Genomic DNA, 18,918 nt, shown 5'->3' on the forward strand with positions numbered 1-18,918 from the left:
CAGGGATTATGACTCCACCACCTCCCTGGGCAGCCATTCCAGTGCCTGACCACTCTCTGAGAGAAAAACTTCCTTCTTATGTCCAGTCTAAACCTCCTCTGGTACAACTTGTGGCCATTTCCTCGAGTCGTGTTTGCTGACTGGGAGAAGAGGCCAAGCCCCTCCTCATCGCAACCTCCCTTCAGGAAGTTGTAGAGTGCAATGAGGTCTCCCCTGAGCCTCCTCTTCTCCAGGCTAAAGAATCCCAGCTCCCTCAGCCGCTCCTCATAAGACTTGTGCTACAGACCCATCACCAGTTTTGTTGCCCTTCTCTGGACATGTTCCAGAGCCTCAGTGTCTTTCTTGTAGTGAAGAGCCCAAAACTGAACACAGTAATCAAGATGCGGCCTCACCATAGCTGAGTACAGCACTTATTACTGAAGCCTGGACTACTAAGGCTCAGAGAATCTTTTCTAAACATTAAATGTCAAAATCCAGCAAGAAGTCACAGAAGAAAAAAAATTATGACAGCTTGTAGCATTATGTTTTTAATTTTAAGCCCCTCACAGTGACACAGGTGGAACAGGCATAAAGAGAGATACTTACACAAAATATGTCCAACATTCATACTAAGAAGGCAGACAGACCCCATTCTGTTCAGTGGACGGACAAATCACTGCTTCTCTATCAACACATGCTTTCATCCATTATTTTTCAGTGAGCCAATGACATTTAAAAATACCACTCTAGAGACTTGTAAAAATTGTATATTATTCGGTTAATCCTTTGCCTTGGTAGAACAACTGCGTGAGAAGAGAATGACTGCATTTTCTACAGACGTACACTGTGGCTTGCAACTTCATTATTACACTGTTGAAAAGTAGTTCAGGTATCATTGATTGCAGGAAACACTGATTTACCTTGGTATTTTTGCCATTCATGTTCGTTGCCAATTCATTCATGTTGCCAATCAGCTTACCAGAAACAGTTCTTACACGTCCTCTCAGTAGCACAATATAGAATAACAACAAAGAAGTCAACAATAATTAGGAGAAGGCGTAACAAAGTAACATGCTTTGTCATCAATTTAACTCGTGTCCAATTAGAGTCAAGTGATGGAAATCCACTGAAATCACTCTGTAAAGAAATACACATTTGTGAAGCAGTAAGTGTGAAACCTCATGGATTTTTTGGTCTATTTACTGAGAAAGCATTCCTCACAGACAGGATGAAAACTCAGGAGCTACAACAATACTGTATTAGATCTTGGCTAATCCATTCAGCAACATTGTAAACTGTTCCATTTTAGGTGTTATTTTTCAACCTTCACAGTCTTACTGATGGCAGACACAAAGATCAGTAAACAGTTTTATAAACATAATGTGAATTTATTATTATTTTTTTTTTTTTACTTCATCGCATGTGGTTAATTTTGTAGAAATAATAAAATTGGAAATAGTCCCTCATTGTATGTTTTAAATCATCCTTAAGGCAAGCATTATTTCTCCGATGTTAAATACAGCACAGTAGTATGAATTCATATAAAAATAGCAAATTCCTGAAAGTGTAACACCATAACAAAAACACTAGAACAAATACTTGACAAAATGTGCCCACTACTGGAATTTATGGTCATGTGCTATGGTCAGACATGGACGTTTCTAGCATCATATCGCTTTCATTCATTTCTATCTCAAACGTTTCTTCCAATGGCCGGCTGGTATCCGTATTTGTCCTTTGATGTGATGTTTCTAATGTTACTATACCGCTCTCATCCAGAGTCTGTCTTTCTATGTCAAATTCTCTGAAATCCCAGGCAGGTGAAATTATGTTCTTTAAGGTCTTCATTGTGTGTACATCAAAGTCGTAACATCTTAATTTGTCTTTGATCTCTGTTCCTGGGAAAACAGACAAACCATTAGTTTATTCCTAGCCAACACTCCCCAAAACCTATCACAAAAAAAATAACCAGAAACTACTACAGATCTCCATGCGTTCAGAACAAGGAGTCATCAGTGCTTAATAATCAAAGTTTAAGTGTTGGTCTGACAAAATCTAGCAGCTTCCAACCCATATATACACATACATACATGCGCACACACACAAAGTAAAATTCAGATTCAAAGTGTGCTACTAGGAGCAGCTGCCAATTCCCTCCCTTCCCAGCTTTCCATGAGGGTTTCTTTATCGTTTTAAGTTGATGCAACCCATGATGCACATAAGGTATTTAACACAGCCGTATGGTTCTTCCAGATGTATTAACTGACAATTCTGAGAAAAAAAACATCTGTTTCAATTGTGTGAAAAATCTGCTGGGAAAGCAGGATGACGGTAGGCAGTCTATTCTTGATGCAAGACTTCTCTCCAAGGATTCAATGACTTACCAATGTAAGCTTCAGAATCACCAATGTACATTTCTATGCAATGTCCGAGCATTGTGACCGAAAATGTGTCGTCCCTCCTAAGTCCAAGGGCCTATTAAAAAAAAACAGAATAGTAAAAAGCCTTTAGCTGCATATAAAACCATTTGCATCTTAAGTCCACCATCCTGAGCTCGTTGGTTGACAGTGTGACCAAAGTAGTCTCTACTGTAAAAGCAAAATACCGTGCAACCAAAATATTTTCATATGAACTGACTAAAGAAAGCAAACCACAAAAATACAACTAGAAACAGACATGTACCCAGAGAATCACTAGTAAGCCATTAAGTAAGATATACTACTAAAATAATTCTAAAAGCTGTGAGGAACTTAATTTTGCATAGCTAAACTACAATTGATAGTGAAATAGACTGAGAAGTACTTAAGTAATTACAACTGAATTTATGTGATACAAGTTTCTAAGTACATGTAACTGCAGCTAAATTCTCAACCCAATCAACCTGAATCCTGAAACATTTAGCGCCCATTAAAATCCATCATTACTCAATGAAAACATGAAATCACAACTGTACTGGAAATAATAAAATACAATCATAGAATTGCTCAGGTTGGAAAAGACCTTAAAGATCATTGAGTCCAACCACAACCTACCCATAGTACCCTAACTAACAACCCTCTGCTCAATCATGTCCCTGAGCACCACATCCAAATGGTTCTTAAGCACACTCAGATAAATCCATGACAGCAGAAAGTGGCCTATTTTTAACATCTACACTTACTATAGAATTTCTTTGAAGCACGGTTTAAAGTAATTCCCATCTATTTCAGCTGTAGAAGTTGTTAATGTACACACAACGTATAGGGTAATTCAGTTGGTTTACAAGAAGGATCCACCAACAGAATTTTAAAAACTGGCTTAAAAAAAAACCCAAAAAGCTCTTAATTCATAGAAAAGTAGGGAAGAGTTACTAAAAATATATAATAATAATAAATTAATCAATAATTTGGGGGTTGGATAAAACATCTAATCTGTTCCAAAATCCAAACTGAATGTAATGGTAAATAGTGAATCAGTGACCAGCCCTTTAAGCATACATACCGTATGAAAATAGTCAATTGCACTTTCAAAATTGCCCATTAGACTATGAATGTAGCCAATGGCAGAGTAAGTAGAAGCATTCTGAGGAATTAGCACTAGAGCCTGGCGATGGTATTCCAGTGCCTCTTCATACTTCCTGATGGGGTTAAATACAGAATATCTATTAGCAAGCTTGAGAGCGGAAGATGTTTTTATAGTATTCTATTGCTAACTTCCTTACCTCCACGGCAGACAATCCTGTCAAGAACTTGAGGCTTTTGATTCATTCTCTTAGCATAAAAAGCACACAGGAGTCACAGATATTGATAATTTTCTTCCTCAGCATAATTGAGAAATCACTGTTCCCCTCACACAGCGCAATAGCTGCCTGCAGCTAGGTCCCTCTTGGAGAAAATTCTAGCAATTTGACATGGTAAATTCCTTCAGGTATTTAATGCTGCTCACTGCTAAATTAGGTTTCTTCCTGTAGCTCTCATTTTCCTCCCCAGGGGAGTAAAGGAGCAATGAGACTGAATCACTCATTGTTCAAAATGAGAAAAGCTCCTCAGGCAGAGATTTCACAACCCTTAAGTGCTGCATATATTGGTACTTCTGTTACTTCCACTTCGACACTGTTTTCATTAGAACAGTAAGATTTACACACAGATGTAATTTCTTTCAAACACGAGCCACGCTTTCTTTGAAAATCATCTCCTACACAGACTGCTTATTGCATTTGCTATTTTACAAACCACGAATTAAGTGTACTTTAAGTGTACTTTATGGTGCTACTCTGCAAAATTGAAGTGTCACATTTAGCACATCCTAGTACCAAGCTGTCAAAAACAAAGACAGCAAGTGTCTACAATACAGCTTATATCTAACTGGAATCTCTTCCATCTGCATCTTAGTAACGCAAACTACAGTTAAAACCACAACATGAAAAACTATACGGTACTGGTTAAACATAAGACAACACTGGTTAATATTAAAGAGAGGACATTTATCAATGTTAAAACTACTAAAGCTTTTATATGTCATTTGCACTTCCTTTTTCTCTTCCCAGAAGGCAGATATGAAGTGAAATATAAACCACTCCTGTCCTTAAGAGCCACAGAGTAACATTTTATCGTTAAGGTCACTGAACACTGAGCTAAATTAATAAAACAGAAGCTAAAGCTCTGATCCAAGCATTGAATAGCATAAAAGGTGGGTTTGTGCTGAATTCACTGGACATAGTCAAGCACGTCAGGATTGTGATAGTAGCTCATTTGCTTTCGGACCCATCTGAAGAGCTAAAAGCCAATGACCAAATTTCTATTTAAGAATCAACAGCTAAGGAAAGGCTTTCATATTAAGTACTTTAACTTGCATGTGAAAGACTGTACATAAGGAGCAATCTGTGCACTTGTTTCAGAAACGGATGTAGGGAAGCTTGCTTTTCTTACAAGGTGCTTCTACATTGCCCTCTTGTGGTAAACGGCCCTGATGAAAACAAGGAGGCCCAGAAAAACACATTTTCTGTAGTATTACACATAACTGGAGCTCCTGTACCCTCTACTTACTTCAGTTTTCGGCAGACATGTCCTAAGTTGTTCAGTAAAGGCTCCCATTTATCAACTGTTATCTGCAAAATAATCAACAATTCAAGTAGCTGCAGCTTGCTAGATTGTAGCTAAATTTTGTAGGGCTACTTAAACAACACAACAAACCCACACCCCAGAACAAACAAGGCAATTCAATCACAACCAAGAAAAACTTCACAAAAACATTCAGTTGTTTCAATACATGTATTCAAAGCCCAAATAAGCCTGTTTTCAATTACTAACTCCCCAAACCCAATTACATTTCTTCCAAGTTTTGTTTTAATAAGCCTATGTCTTGTCCAAACAGGATTGTAGTTCTTCAGTGCTTTCTACTTTGTCAGAGATTCACTGTACTCCAGAAGCAAGGTCATTATCTTGGTAGGAGATACACTGCAGCATATGGTAGTGTCCTCACTACTAAATTTAAGCTAAAAATCATTAGAAAGCTATCTGTAAGTTCACAGCTCAGCTAACTTTCAGAAGTTAGTTAAGCATCCCTGGATCCACTCCTACACAGCCTCCATCTGGTAGAAAGAAAACAAACCCATGCCTACAGATTTCCAAACAAAACTGGAAGGGATTCAAGAACGCAGTTCCACGTGGTAGAAGTTACCTCCCACACATGGACCCAGTTCCACCTTCAGGCCAAAAACCATTCATCTACTACTAATACCTAAGACTAAGAATGCAAGCTGGGTTCCACACTTCCCAGTCAACACTTACAGTTTTGTTCTGCCTTTGCAATCATTTGTTTTTAATCTCAAATTAAAACATACTTTTGTCCATTTCTGGTAGCAGTGAAAACAATGTATGATGACTCTTATCTAAACACATTCACTTACTGAACACATAATTACAACCAGATGGTCCAGATTTTGAAGTCAATTTTATATTGCATTGCTTTTGCCTTAATACATAGAACTTCCTGGAGTTTTATGGATTTATGATCATATATATTAATAGGAAAAATACCTCATTTCCAATAGCTTTGATTTTTTCCAGTGCATCAAGAAACCACTTTTCTGCAGTTTTCCAGCTAATTAATGGGAGCAGGGAGGAAAGAAAAGTGAATTAGCACAGAGTTCTAATTAGCAGCATGAGAAAACTGTATTACAATCAACAGTGCTCTGATCGTATTTGGTTGTACGAATGCAATTATCATTAAAAATGAAGTATTGTTGCCAATTGATCTTAATGGCTGACAAGACAAAGTTAAAACAAACAAAGCAACAAAACCAGAAATAAATCATGGATATTTAATGAATGACTTTTTTATCTGTTATATTTTTTTCAGAATATATTTGAAGTCTCCTGACTTGACAAAATGCTTCACTGCACAAAATGTTATTGCACGTATATACTTGTGTGAGGAAAACAGACAATTCTTCTGGGCTTGCAGCTACCCAATGACAAGCACACACAACTCTGCATGCTTCTCAAGCTCCAAGTTCTTCCCTCATTCTATCTTAAACAAGGAAGAACAATTTAGAAAGCAAGCCTTTACCTTAAATATGATCTAAACTGAGAACCAGGCGATTCTTTACACTGAGCTGTAGAATGTAAGTACTTTAATAGATATACTAGCACATCACACTTCAGAATAATCCTTCCTTAAAATTGTATTTTATCTCTTTTTGCAAGCTTACTCTCCATTTTGAAATGCAACCACTCCGACTTCATGCATAACAAAAGGATCTTCTGGCGCAATGCTTAAAGCTTGGCTGAAAAACCTTTCAGCTAGCTTTGAGTTGTTGGTCAAGCCATATTCCAGTCCAATATAGAGCATTGGCAAATGACATCTAGAAAGAAAATTCATGAGATACAGGTCAATTTTCTCTACTACTTATGGATTGACTTCAACTTTTCTCAATAAGGCACTTCTGACATACCCTTTCATGAGCTGTGCAGCTGTGAAGTACGCAGCCATTGCTTGGTCATGTTCACTCTCAACAGCAAACGAATGTCCATATGCTATCCAGGCAGGTCCATAGGTCCTCTCAAGTGTAGTAGCTTTGCTGAAAACAAGAGCGGATTACAAGCAAACATTTAAAATCAAATTTCATCTGCATCAGACAGTACGTATGTAGCAATGTCATATGACACTGGGTATCTATTAGGATAATCTTTCATGACTGGATGTAAATAACGTTCATTTTAAAGGTCAGTTTAGAAGTTTGAACTATTCAGCACTTACTAGTATTACATATTTTCAAGAATTCACTGTATTATTTCTATTGCTGTTCATGGACATCAGAAATTACTTGACACTACTGAAAAGAAACAACTATATTAGGCAAAGCAGGTAAAACACAGACAAAGTCAGTAGTGACACGTAATGTATTAAATATATGTAAATTAACAATTAATGACAGTCGTGTTTACTGTCTTCTGGGACAAAACTTGACCCACAAACATTTGCATCTTTCCACCCTACATCCCAGACAGTTTAATTTACTTCAAAAAACCTGTCCCACGAACCACTTTATCCAGAATGCTTGTTTGCTGCATTCCCTTAAATTCAATTCAAATGCCTCACATTCTTCCCAAGCTCTCTACACAGGTTGACTTGATGGTTACATTACAACGCAGCTTCATTACGTTCTGACAAAACCTCATTTCCCTACTTGGTGCTGAGCTTTATGCAAGATCTGAAGGAACAGATGAGCACACAGATACCTCCTAGAGCAACTGGAATGATACTTATATACTACTGGGCATAGAACAGATGTGCCTTCTACTCTGTTCTGTGATGTCCTGTGACTCCAAAACAATGGTATGGATGGGAGCTTTTATCCATGGTACCTCCAGATAGTTACAGTTATGGTTAGCCTTGTAGTAGTAGTACACTACCAAACCAATCTACTACAGGTTGGTTCAAGGCTTCTCAGTTTAAGCTTACACTATCAAAACAAATGCTGTACTTTACAGCTCCAACCAGTGCTGACCATCAACACACATCTATCACAGGAAAGGGCAGTGGACGGGCTGAGCAGCCTAGAAGTACATGTCTGTTAATGCAAGGATAGAACCAGACAGCCAAATGGCAGGATCTTCTGTTTAACTCTTCAATTTTAGATTTGAAATCTGGACCTGAGAGAATGCCCAAGTGTCCTTAAGCTAAAAACTGAGGCTGGATTACCTAGCCATAGTCAGTATAAGTTAGTGCTACAAGTGATTGCACCTGCAATGATTGCACCTGCTCGTAATAGGAAGGTGACTGGCAAGACATTCCATGTAAGCCTGTTAATAATTATATTACCTGGAAGGTTGAGGTCTAAATTGCCATGCCAGAAACAGGGTATAAACAAAAGAAATATTGCGGTGGTAACAACCACACAAAGCCTTCTGCTTACTGAGCTCTAACAACAACTGTGAACATTTAATACTTAGCAAATAAGAAACAGATGTGCAAGTGAGAAAAACAAGTTCTACCTGAGGTATCTTCTGGCATGTTCATTTTTGTGGCCAACCATGAGATAGTAGCAACCTACTGCAAACCACGACACCTAGAGATTACAAACCAAGATAATTATTAGATATACAATATTGATTTTAGTGAAACATCATCGCAGCCTATACTTTACGGGGGATCAGTGTATAGCAAATAGAATGCTGGCACGCATACGTCATTAACTGGGTTTGTTCAGCCTCAAGAAGAGAAAGCTAAATGCAGAGCTTACTGCTGCCTTCAGTTTTATCTAATGATAGGGAATACAGAAGACAGAGCCAGCCTCTTCTCACAAGGAGCGCAGTGGCAGGACAGGAGGCAGTATGGACAAGCTGTAATATGGGGAATTCAGACTAAATAAAAGGAAAACCATTTTCACAATGAACACTGAAACAGATTGTCCAGAAAGGCTTAATTTATTACTGTAACACATTTTGAATGATTGATTATTCGAAGTGAAATCCTCATACTGAATGTTTTACGACTATTCTTACATTAAGAAATCAATACACAAGAAAATAACAATACACAGAAGGTGTGAACAATTTTAATCAGTTCCAATCATACACACACACACACACACACACACTCCTCCAACTGACAATTACCATTCTTGCTTGCTTTTATTTAAGGAAAACTATTTGGTAATGAAGGCTTAGAACAACTTACAGGATTATTTGGGTACAAATCCACCAGTTTATGAGAAAGATAGAAGAGTTCTGAAAAGAAACAAGAAAAGAAAATAACAATATGCTAAAACATTCAGCTGTTTCATGCCCCTTAACTTCCTATATGAATATGCAGCACATCTAGCGTTATTAACGCACCATGTACAAAAACGTTTTTGTGGTCATGCTTCACACTGCCTCAACATAGAGGCATTTTTGCAACTAGCTCTACATCCCACTCCTTAAGAACCCTGCAACAACTTGGGTAACTACCATATCTTACAGTAAATGCCTGCAGAATTACACTTAAATCTACTGTGTGAAGGTAAAACACAGTTCAGCTTTCTACATCTAAAAAGGAATAACGTATCGGCCAGATCAATTTCAAAATGAGCGTCCTGTGCACTAACATGCCAAAGACAGGACAAAAGCAACTATATTATTCCATGCAATTACTTCTTTGAATAACTACTTTTGTTAGAAAATGGACTGCAGGTTACAGGAAGCAATGAGATACAGGATGACAATTTTAATGTCTTCTGAAATTGCATTACAGTACATAAACAGTTTCCTCAGAGCATGGTGCTTTCCAATTGATGAGTTCAGTACTTGAGTGCTCTGCATCAATTCCTCTGCTTCAGAAAAATCAAATATGAAAAACCACTTAAAAATATCAGCTTATTTACAACAAGTTCTCAATGCAGACTTAAAATAACTGAACACTGCAAGTAACAGTACACCTACTGATCTATTTGTGCACTACAATGTGCTATCCTGAGGGAGACTGCAAAACATATGAGCTCCTTGTTTTATCTTCCAATTAGTATTGAAGACATTCAAGGCCTTCACTGGATCTGTATGTTTATATGCAGTCTGAAGTGAGAAGAATTTATCCCAGCTATTTTCATAATTCCAAAGGTGTTCTCTGGTTATAGATTTATTTCAACTAAAAACAGACCTTCACAATAGCAAAGGCAAGGAGAGAGCACAAAAAGTTTTTAAATATTTATATTTAATATAATATTTATATTTAATATTTATAATATTTTAAGGGTCGATAACAGTAGGACTAGGGAAAATGGTTTTAAGTTGAAAGAGGGAAGATTTAGGTTGGATGTTAGGGGGAAGTTCTTTACTAGGAGAGTGGTGAGGTCATGGAACAGGCTGCCCAGGGAGGCTGTAGATCCCCTGTCCCTGGAGGTGTTCAAGGCCAGGTTGGATGGGACCTTGGGCAACCTGAACTAGTAAGAATGGAAGAGGTGGCCCTTCCAGGCAGGGGGGTTGGAGCTTCATGATCCTTGAGGTCCCTTCCAACCCAGGTCATTCTGTGAATACGGAAAAAGCACTACAACCTAAGCATACGCACTGCCGAAGGGCTCCTCCTAGTTCAAATGAACGCATTTTATTTTGTTGCTAGATACTCTATGAAGAACAACTCAAAACAGAATCGAACAACTGAAGTGGCACAATAGAGTTTGCAATCTTTCTGGGTACGTAGCCCAGTGACACTTGTAATCACCACTGAGAACAGATTCTTTGCACGATCACTTCCCTGTCCTTCACCATTAGCTCTATAAATCCCTTCTTTTTCACTTCACATTATTCACTTGGAACCACAAATAGGAAGAAAAATACCTGTCATTTTTCACATCAAATTTTGGAAATGGCAATGTTTAAAATGGCTTACAAGGGAATTTCTTGGCATCTTTGAATCTTTTTTTAAATTGTTTTTGTTTTTGTTTTTAACTGTCATTAAATGTTGCATTTCTTACCATTTGCTTTATTAAGTTCCACAAGTGTCCCTATATGGACAGGTAAACAGTTTGCATGGAAAGGATCCTTTTCCATCACTCTAGAAAATAACAATAAAATAAAATAAATGAAATGCACATTTCAGAAACCTTAACGTGTTTGAAATAGGCTGCTTTCATATTGCGCAATGTTCTAGTTAATTACCCCTTCCAGCATTAGATTGCCATTTGTAACTAGACTGTACCTATTACCAGCATCATAAAGATTTCAGACCAGAAAAGATGACCAATCATTTAGCTTTATAGGACTAACAACATTTTGGCAAGCTGAACATACAATTAGAATAACTACAACAACAACAGAACACAGGACACATTTGTTTGCAGTCACCTCTAATTTAACTAGCAGACACCAATATTACCGTTCTCTGTCCTATAAGCTCCACAGGCCTTCACAGCAACTTTCCTGCAATACTCCTGTACTTCCTGAGCTTATATGGAAATAGGCTCTACAACATTAAGCAGCACGTCAGAGGAAACACGCTTAGCTCAGTTTTAGTAATTTTATTTATAGTGACACTTAGAAATGGATTAGATGCAGGACACGGCTTGTTGGCTTGTGCCCTTTTTCTAAGCGCTGCCATTTGGTAAAGTAAGTAGGGAAGCAAATGTCTTGAAATCTGCAGGATCTCTTATATCAGAAGTACAACATCTATGACACCGCTCTCCTAGAAGTACACCTTCAGATAGTTCAGAGTTTTGCTGACATTTAAAAACGATTCAAAGCATTTCAAATTAGAACTAAAAAAGTCTATAAAAGGTTCCCTGTAAGATTCTATGCATGGGATCTCACTTCTGAGATTCCCATTTCCAAGCTCTAGAATCTGTGATAAGCTCCTCTTTGAGAGTTACGCACTCCTGCCACTTTCTGCTAGAGGAGGGGCAATTAGGAAGTTTCAGAGAAAAAAGTAGGATTTAAGTGACTTCACTGGAGTCATTTATTTCAACAGAATCACATTCTCAGATGCTCACCAAAGCAGTCAGCATTCTCTGCAGCCTTTCCAGAAATCTTGCCCCTACTGGGCTCTAAAGGGCATCTACATGGTGATGGTTTGAGATATAAAAAAAGCTTTCTGTAAACGGAACCTTTTATTTTACAAGACTCACATTCAGAGACTATGCGGTACACACACAAAACTAGAGTTTTCTTACAAAGGAAGCTATCAGGCCAGCAGACAAAACAGCTCTGGAAATAAGTGTTGAGCTTTCTGTTAATTAAGAAGCAATGTTCTGATCCATCTGACAACCCAACGGCTGTGCACACCGTGGCTATGTAACAACTGACAGGCAATTTCACCACCAGAGAAATGATGCTCTTTTAACTAACCAACCAAACCAAATCTATTTGTTCTGCAGGCCAGATCAAAAGCAGGGAGATAACATGAAAAACTGAGAATGAACAGAAGAAAACAACACAATACTGATAAACTGGAGTTTTGCTCTGGATGATTTTGCTAAACATTACAGAAAAAGTGCGTACTGTTGGGCACAAAATATCCATCTTAACTACCTGAAATATTTTATTAAACTTACGCATGAAGGGGACAGAATCCTTAGCAATGTCTGTTGTGACAGGACGAGGGGAAATAGTTTCAAACTAAAAGAGGAGAGATTTAGATTGGATGTAAGAAAAAAAAAGATGTTTTTTTATGATTAGGGTGGTGAAGCACAGGCTGCCCAGGGAGGTGGTGGATGCCTCATCCCTGGAGACACTCAAGGTCAGGCTGAATGGGGCTCTGAGCACCCTGATCCAGCTGCAGGTGTCTCTGTTCATTCAAGGGAGTTGGACTAGATGACCTTTAAGGGCCCAACTCAAACGATTCTACGATGAATTGAACAGTCAGTCCAGTTGTAATTACTATTCCATAAAATACTGCAAAAAACTCTTTAAAAAGTCCCTTTGTATACTTACAGTGAAGTACGCTTGTAACACATTTTGAAGTCACAGTTATAATAATGTCTTTCAGCTAAAGACACCACGACATCCAGGTTTTCCTGAAGACCATTTACTGATTCAGGAATCAATGTTTCACTGGGTTTATTATACTGCAAGACAAAAGAAACACAACATGCAAATCCAGTCCAATATCAGATGCTATCAATACTGATTTAGTTCTAAAAGAATATAGCTACGCTTAACACTCTTTGTTTTAAACTGAATTTGATTAAAATCTGTATTTGATAAAATGATTACTTACAACGTACTTTAAAAGCTTATTTGGAGCACAACAGATGCTTGGTTATGTCAGTATATGAAGTATAAGCCGTACAAATGAATACTGACTTAGATAAAGTTGGCTTCCAGTATTCCCACAATCTCTCCAGAAAAAAAGATGTTGGAAGAATGTTGTTATAACCTCTTATTTTCAGGTAATGGACGTTTTGCCTACACTGTTAATGTACTTTTCCCCACCTAAAATTTTCTCAGAAAACCAAGCTAAACCAGATGGAATTACACAAAGCTATTACACTATCTTTCATAAAATGAGATCTGCTGCATCATAAATTGAATAATGACCAAAACTATGAAGCATTTGTATCTCCAAGGCTCAGAGTAAAAACACTAATAAAGATCACCTGAAGTCAACATTTAAATGTAACTGAACAGCTTTTTAGTCAGATTTTACCTTTTTCAATTTATTCTCAAATAAAAAGTGCAGCAATTCTTGTTCTTCTTCTGTGCATTGTTTGTTAAGAGGTAGAGATTCAAGAAGTTCCTTTTCTATAGGAATTAAAGAACAATTTAAAACAGTTACATTATAGAAAAAAATGACAAGACCAAACACAGTAAGAACTCAGATGCAAAAACATAGTACAGATGCATTAAAAAGAGAATATTAATTACGGAAATTAATGATCAAATTCTCACTTCCTTCTAGACTTTTAAAAGAAACTTAGTGACTGTCATAGTAACTCATTCGACATGGCTGTTAACCTCTCAGAATGGTCTATTAAATAACACCTACTGTAGAGAAGCAAAAACCAGTAGGATTTTGCATATCCAAAGGCTGTGAAGTTAAAAACAAGGAAAAACATTGCTCAGCTCAAAGCATGGGAGCTTCTGCAGCTAACAAATGAGACAGCTGGGTTACTCTGTTCCTTTTAATTCCCAGCACTGCAAGACTAGAAACTAATGTTCAAATACAATCTACTCAAACTTATCATTTTCATTTATTTCATAAGTTTAAAAAACTTTTAATACTTTCCTACCAACTGAGGACAATTTTTACTTCAGCTTTTAAATTCTACATTGCTATTTTTTTTTAACGCAGGAAAACAGCATATTAAGAAAGCGAATAAATTTTACTTGTATTTGAGAAATATTGCTATCCAGACCTTCTTGTGCTGTCAGCATATGGTGCGATGTTAAAAGATCAAACGCTTCGAAGCAGTAAACATCAAGCTTCAAGGCTTCTTTGTAGCTGTATGTTGCTAGGGTTCTATTATCCAAAGCATCATAGATCTTCCCTCGCAAAAGGCATATAGAGCTCTTGATCTGGTGGAAAAGCAGGGCTGGAGGTCAAAGACTGAATCAATGTTTGCAATTTGCTTTTGAGCACAAATCAAATGGGCTCCCTGAAAAGTAAAAAGCATTCATGTACAACGGAACCCGGTTTTCTAGTGCTGTTTTCAAATACAAATAGCTTCTATGAGCTTAAGAATCAAATGATTACATTTTGAGGTTACTTACAGCCAAACAAATACATGCTTGAAATAAGTAGAGGGAGGACAGGAGTCTGTATTTCCTGCTTTGAGCACCCAATCTCTGCCACTGAATAGTAAAACAGATAAACTACACTCCCCATTGAAGGGAAATGGACACTTCCACACGCCTCTTTCTTTTAAACAACACACTTCTCCTAAGACAAGAATATCTTCAGTAGAGATAAAAAAGGCCAATTCAGCGGACTCAGCTACTTTGGGTAAATGTATATTTCTTTTCAATCTAAAACAGTAGTGAAAAGATAATTATTACCAAATAAGTACTAGAGCATCTAATAACTAACATGTTCTTTCAAAACTCCAGGCTTCAGTTCAATCAGAAGGCTACAGAACTGCCACCAAGCTACTTGCAAAGAAGCTGCAAATTAAGCATGTACGCTGTTACACTAACCAGGCAAATTATCTTAGAAGACTGCATACTATAGAGTACAGCTGCTTTAACAGCCAGTCAAATCTGAGAGGCTGGCAAATAAAAAAGGGTAACACTGTTCCCAGCTCACTCTTAGTCCAGAACAAGCATTGGTGCAAATCAATCAAATGAGTAAACTTGGATAAAGCTGTGATCCTGGTGAGGAGTTTGATGGAAGTTCCTTGTAACTGTACCAACCTCACTACTCCCCTCCTTTGGCAAACCAAACTTACTCTCCCTGCATTCATGAACTACACTGTCATAAGCATTCACAAAGATAAGGGCTGAGGAAGTTGAGTTTTTTTGACTGGATTACTTTTCAGACTCAATTTAGTTCAATAATCAGTCAACTAGATGCCAGGGCAAAAGTACTATGAGATGGGGAAAACAGCGAAGGATAAAGAGTGAACAGCCAAGGCTGTTTCTTTATTTTTAGCCTGGCTAGCTTAAACATTTCCATTAAGGTGCAACAGAGTAATTCAGCCTAATCCTCTTCTGGTTTAAACCAATTAATATAAAGTCTACATAAGGCAGTATAAGGGAAAAAAAAAAAAAAAAAAAGAAAAGAAAATCAGTTCACATCGACAATTTAACTCATTTTGCTTCTGTTTTTTCAGGTAAAAACCTGTTTGTCAGCCCTCCTGCTACAGTTTCAGCTCATGAACTTTACAACTGGACGAGCAAATTCTTCACAGACTCTTCAGTCTAAATACACTTTGAGAACCTCCTCTGTGTGCCTACACAAAATTTTGTCCACTCAGCTTCAAAAAACTTCACTCAATTGCCACAACTTTTCCAAGTGTGACAACGCAGAAGGAACTCTTTCATCAAAAAATAAATACCTACAGGAGAGGAAAACCTGCATCATCTCAGAACCTGAAGTACAACTGAAAGAAATGTTACTTTACATTATCAAGACAGAAACTGCGCTACAGAGCTAAAAGACTCTGAATATCAATGCCAGATCGAGAACGTCCTTCTGTAGATTACTGACAGGCACTTTGCAGGACGTTTCTGTAAATTACTTTGCAAAAATGAAGAGTTAAAGTTTTCTTTTCCGTATGTGCAAACCATCACCTGACTTATGGGTTGGAAGAGGAATGATTCAGCGTTTCTGAAAGCCACCTTAACCAGAAAGGAGTGCTTGAACACCTCGAGTTTCAAACTTCATGCAGCTGCAAAATCCTTTTTCAACTTCACATACACTTTTTAGTTACAGAACAGTTATTTTTTAAAGTGTCACTTACAGAAGACTGTGACATCTCCCAGTCTGTGGTAGAGTCTTTCAATCCACTTTCATCTTTCAAGTACTTCTCAAAGAGTCTTTTGTTGATTGGCTCTTCCATATCAAGGATATCCAAGGCCTGTTGATGTTCTTTGGCAGCATACTAACCACAGACACGTGTGTGGAAAAAAACAAGGTTGGGATTTGAAACATCTGTACATTATGCATCAGTAAACCTAGCGTTACATTTCAAAGGCACAGATTGTAACAACCAGTATTTACCAGTAGGGTTTTTATGTCCAAATTGGAATTTACATGCATATGTCATTCCATTGTTATAATCAACTATTTCACCAGACACCAATAGTACAGGACTTATATTAAAATCATTTACAGGCTTTCCCCATAAAATATTAGAGAAATATTTTCTTTTCTGGACAAAGGGCTAATTGGATTTCTGCACTACAGCACCACAATGGATTCTCCAACAACCATATTGAAGGCTAAAGGTAGAAATCAACTGTCCCAAAACTTAAACTTATTATTCCAATGAATGTTGAGCCTCAAAAACATTTAATTTTCCCAAGACACACCTATTACTTAGTTTGTTTCCAATAGAGGTAAAAACGCGTACTCACATGACATCTAGCCGCAAGGTAGCGACATGCTTCATATAACTGAAAGAGAAATTGCATCCATTTTAGTAATAAAGAAAGAGAACTCTCTCATTTTTCAATTGTACAGCTTCTCCTGCCCTCTCACCCAAGGAAAATCTTCCTGATCAAAATGACTACTTAAGTCTGCAACTTCTCATACTCAAAGGACACTGTGTTCACTCCTGTCTTGACCACACTCATTCACAGAGCATGACAACTGTAGTAACTATAAGTGACATCCCACCTCCCCATATCTGCTGCTGCTCCATCCTTGGACCCCTATCTGTGACACATCTTGGGCCAATACATGGAACGGCTCTGTAGGGAGAGACCTACGAGGATCACTGACCAACTACCTGACAACTTCGGGGCTAAACAGAAGTTACAGCACGTCATTGAGGGCATTGCTCAAATGCCTGGGAACACTGACAGGCACAGGTCAACACCCATATCACCAGGAAGCTTTCCAGCACTTCATCTCCCTCGTGGTAATGGTTCCTTATATCTAGTTTGAAATGTGTTGTTGCATTTGGTGCAGGTAAACTGCATTATGTAGGTTTTATAAACAACATTCCCATGGACCTTCACCTCTGACAGTGAAGAAGCCACTGTGGTTAACAACAGAGGTTTGTAAGTGGAACAACAGTAATGTGTCTAAAATGACTCACCTTATCCAATTTACGTGATCGAAGGGCATGTGCTGCCCTATGATACTGAGCTGTTAGGTAAAGACACTGGGCCAACCAGTAGATATCTTGAGGTTCCTCTTAAAAATAAAGAAGAAATTAGAAACCATCAATTGATACAATATCTTTAAACACTTTCATACAGAACGTTTACGAGAAGATTATCGGTTCTCCACTATTCCAGCACTCTATGATGTAAAGGATAATACATAAAACATACACTCTATGATGTAAAGGATAATACATAAAAACAACTTTGTCTCTGCAAGGTTAAAATGGAAAGAAAAAGGTTAGATTTCAAAACTAAAGGCATGATTGTGCTCAAAAGAATGAATAGTATATACTAGAAGTACACAAGGAGATAACAGTGATATAGATGTAAGAAAAGGCAACAATAAAGTGCTGTCTATGGGAGCTGTAAGCTACACTGCCCTTGGAAACAGTGGGAGCACAAAAACACAACTCACAACTGTCTCCCACTGAAAAGACCAGTGGAAAACTAAGGTGAAAGCTGATTATCCCTCTGCACCTCTATCCATGCTGGCAGAAGCAGAGCTTAATAATATCAATTATTAGCAGCCTAGGGTTTTTTGTCATCAAAGCCACTTAAAGAAACTGAAGTAGACTTAACCAGAAAGAAATGACTGAAGAACAAGGCAATATGGTAACGCTTACCACGAGACAATGAAGCTACTTTGTCTGCCCAGAACAGGGCACTCTGATACTGCTGCTGTAAAGGAATGACAGAAATAGTTATTATCATTTACTGGAAATCTGCTTTCCTGGCTTACCTTGAAATCTATTACACGTTACTTGCATTTAGTGTCGGATTACGTATGCAAAGCCTAATGAATGGTGAATTACATCCGAGTTCCTCGCAAGTTCAAAGATCAGCGTGAAAGGGGCAGTGCTACAGCATCAGAAGGACGCCGAGGTTAGCAACGTGAAATGAGGCCGTTCTGCAGGCGGTCCCCGCCGTCCCATCTCAGCTCAGCTGAGGGCCGAAGGCTCAGCCCGAGGTTACCCCACGCTGGGCCTCAGCGAGGCCCCAGCCCAACCGACCGCCGCCCGGCGCCTCACCTGGTCGATGTAGTGCCGCACCCGCTTCCGCAGCCGCTCCAGGTTCATCCTCCCGCGGGCCGTGTATGAACGCGCAGCCCGCCACACAGCCCGCCGCGATAGCAACGCTGACGGCGGCTGGGCGTGCTCCCACCCCGCCGTGCCGCGCTGAGCCGCCTCTTCCGGCCCCGCTCAACGCCGACCGTCCC

General features: G+C 38.4%; 1 protein-coding gene across 1 annotated transcript; it reads right to left on the minus strand.

Annotated features, from left to right (window-relative positions):
• Positions 1-503: 503 nt before the first annotated feature.
• On the minus strand, positions 504-18,888 carry CDC16 (cell division cycle 16). Its single transcript, XM_072335053.1, has 18 exons — positions 18,731-18,888; positions 18,326-18,380; positions 17,633-17,730; positions 16,947-16,985; positions 16,331-16,471; positions 14,288-14,447; positions 13,579-13,673; positions 12,864-12,997; positions 10,913-10,992; positions 9,142-9,191; positions 8,457-8,530; positions 6,914-7,039; positions 6,671-6,823; positions 5,997-6,060; positions 5,004-5,065; positions 3,460-3,595; positions 2,364-2,454; positions 504-1,877 (listed from the first exon to the last, which is right to left on the minus strand). Exons 1-18 carry the CDS (start codon positions 18,776-18,778, stop codon positions 1,612-1,614), a joined length of 1,872 nt encoding a protein of 623 aa, XP_072191154.1. The 5' UTR covers positions 18,779-18,888; the 3' UTR covers positions 504-1,611.
• Between the last annotated feature and the right edge of the window lie 30 nt (positions 18,889-18,918).

This window comes from Excalfactoria chinensis, chromosome 1, assembly GCF_039878825.1.
Source record: "Excalfactoria chinensis isolate bCotChi1 chromosome 1, bCotChi1.hap2, whole genome shotgun sequence".
NCBI lineage: Eukaryota > Metazoa > Chordata > Aves > Galliformes > Phasianidae > Excalfactoria > Excalfactoria chinensis.

Excerpts from the sequence above, each read along its gene's own strand:
- CDC16 (XM_072335053.1), bottom strand. The coding sequence starts at position 18,778 with ATGAACCTGGAGCGGCTGCGGAAGCGGGTGCGGCACTACATCGACCAG. Across the intron at positions 17,731-18,325 it reads AGTAGCTTCATTGTCTCGTG|AGGAACCTCAAGATATCTAC; the intron begins GTAAGCGTTACC and ends TTTATTTTTAAG. Across the intron at positions 12,998-13,578 it reads TTGAGAATAAATTGAAAAAG|TATAATAAACCCAGTGAAAC; the intron begins GTAAAATCTGAC and ends TTTGTCTTGCAG.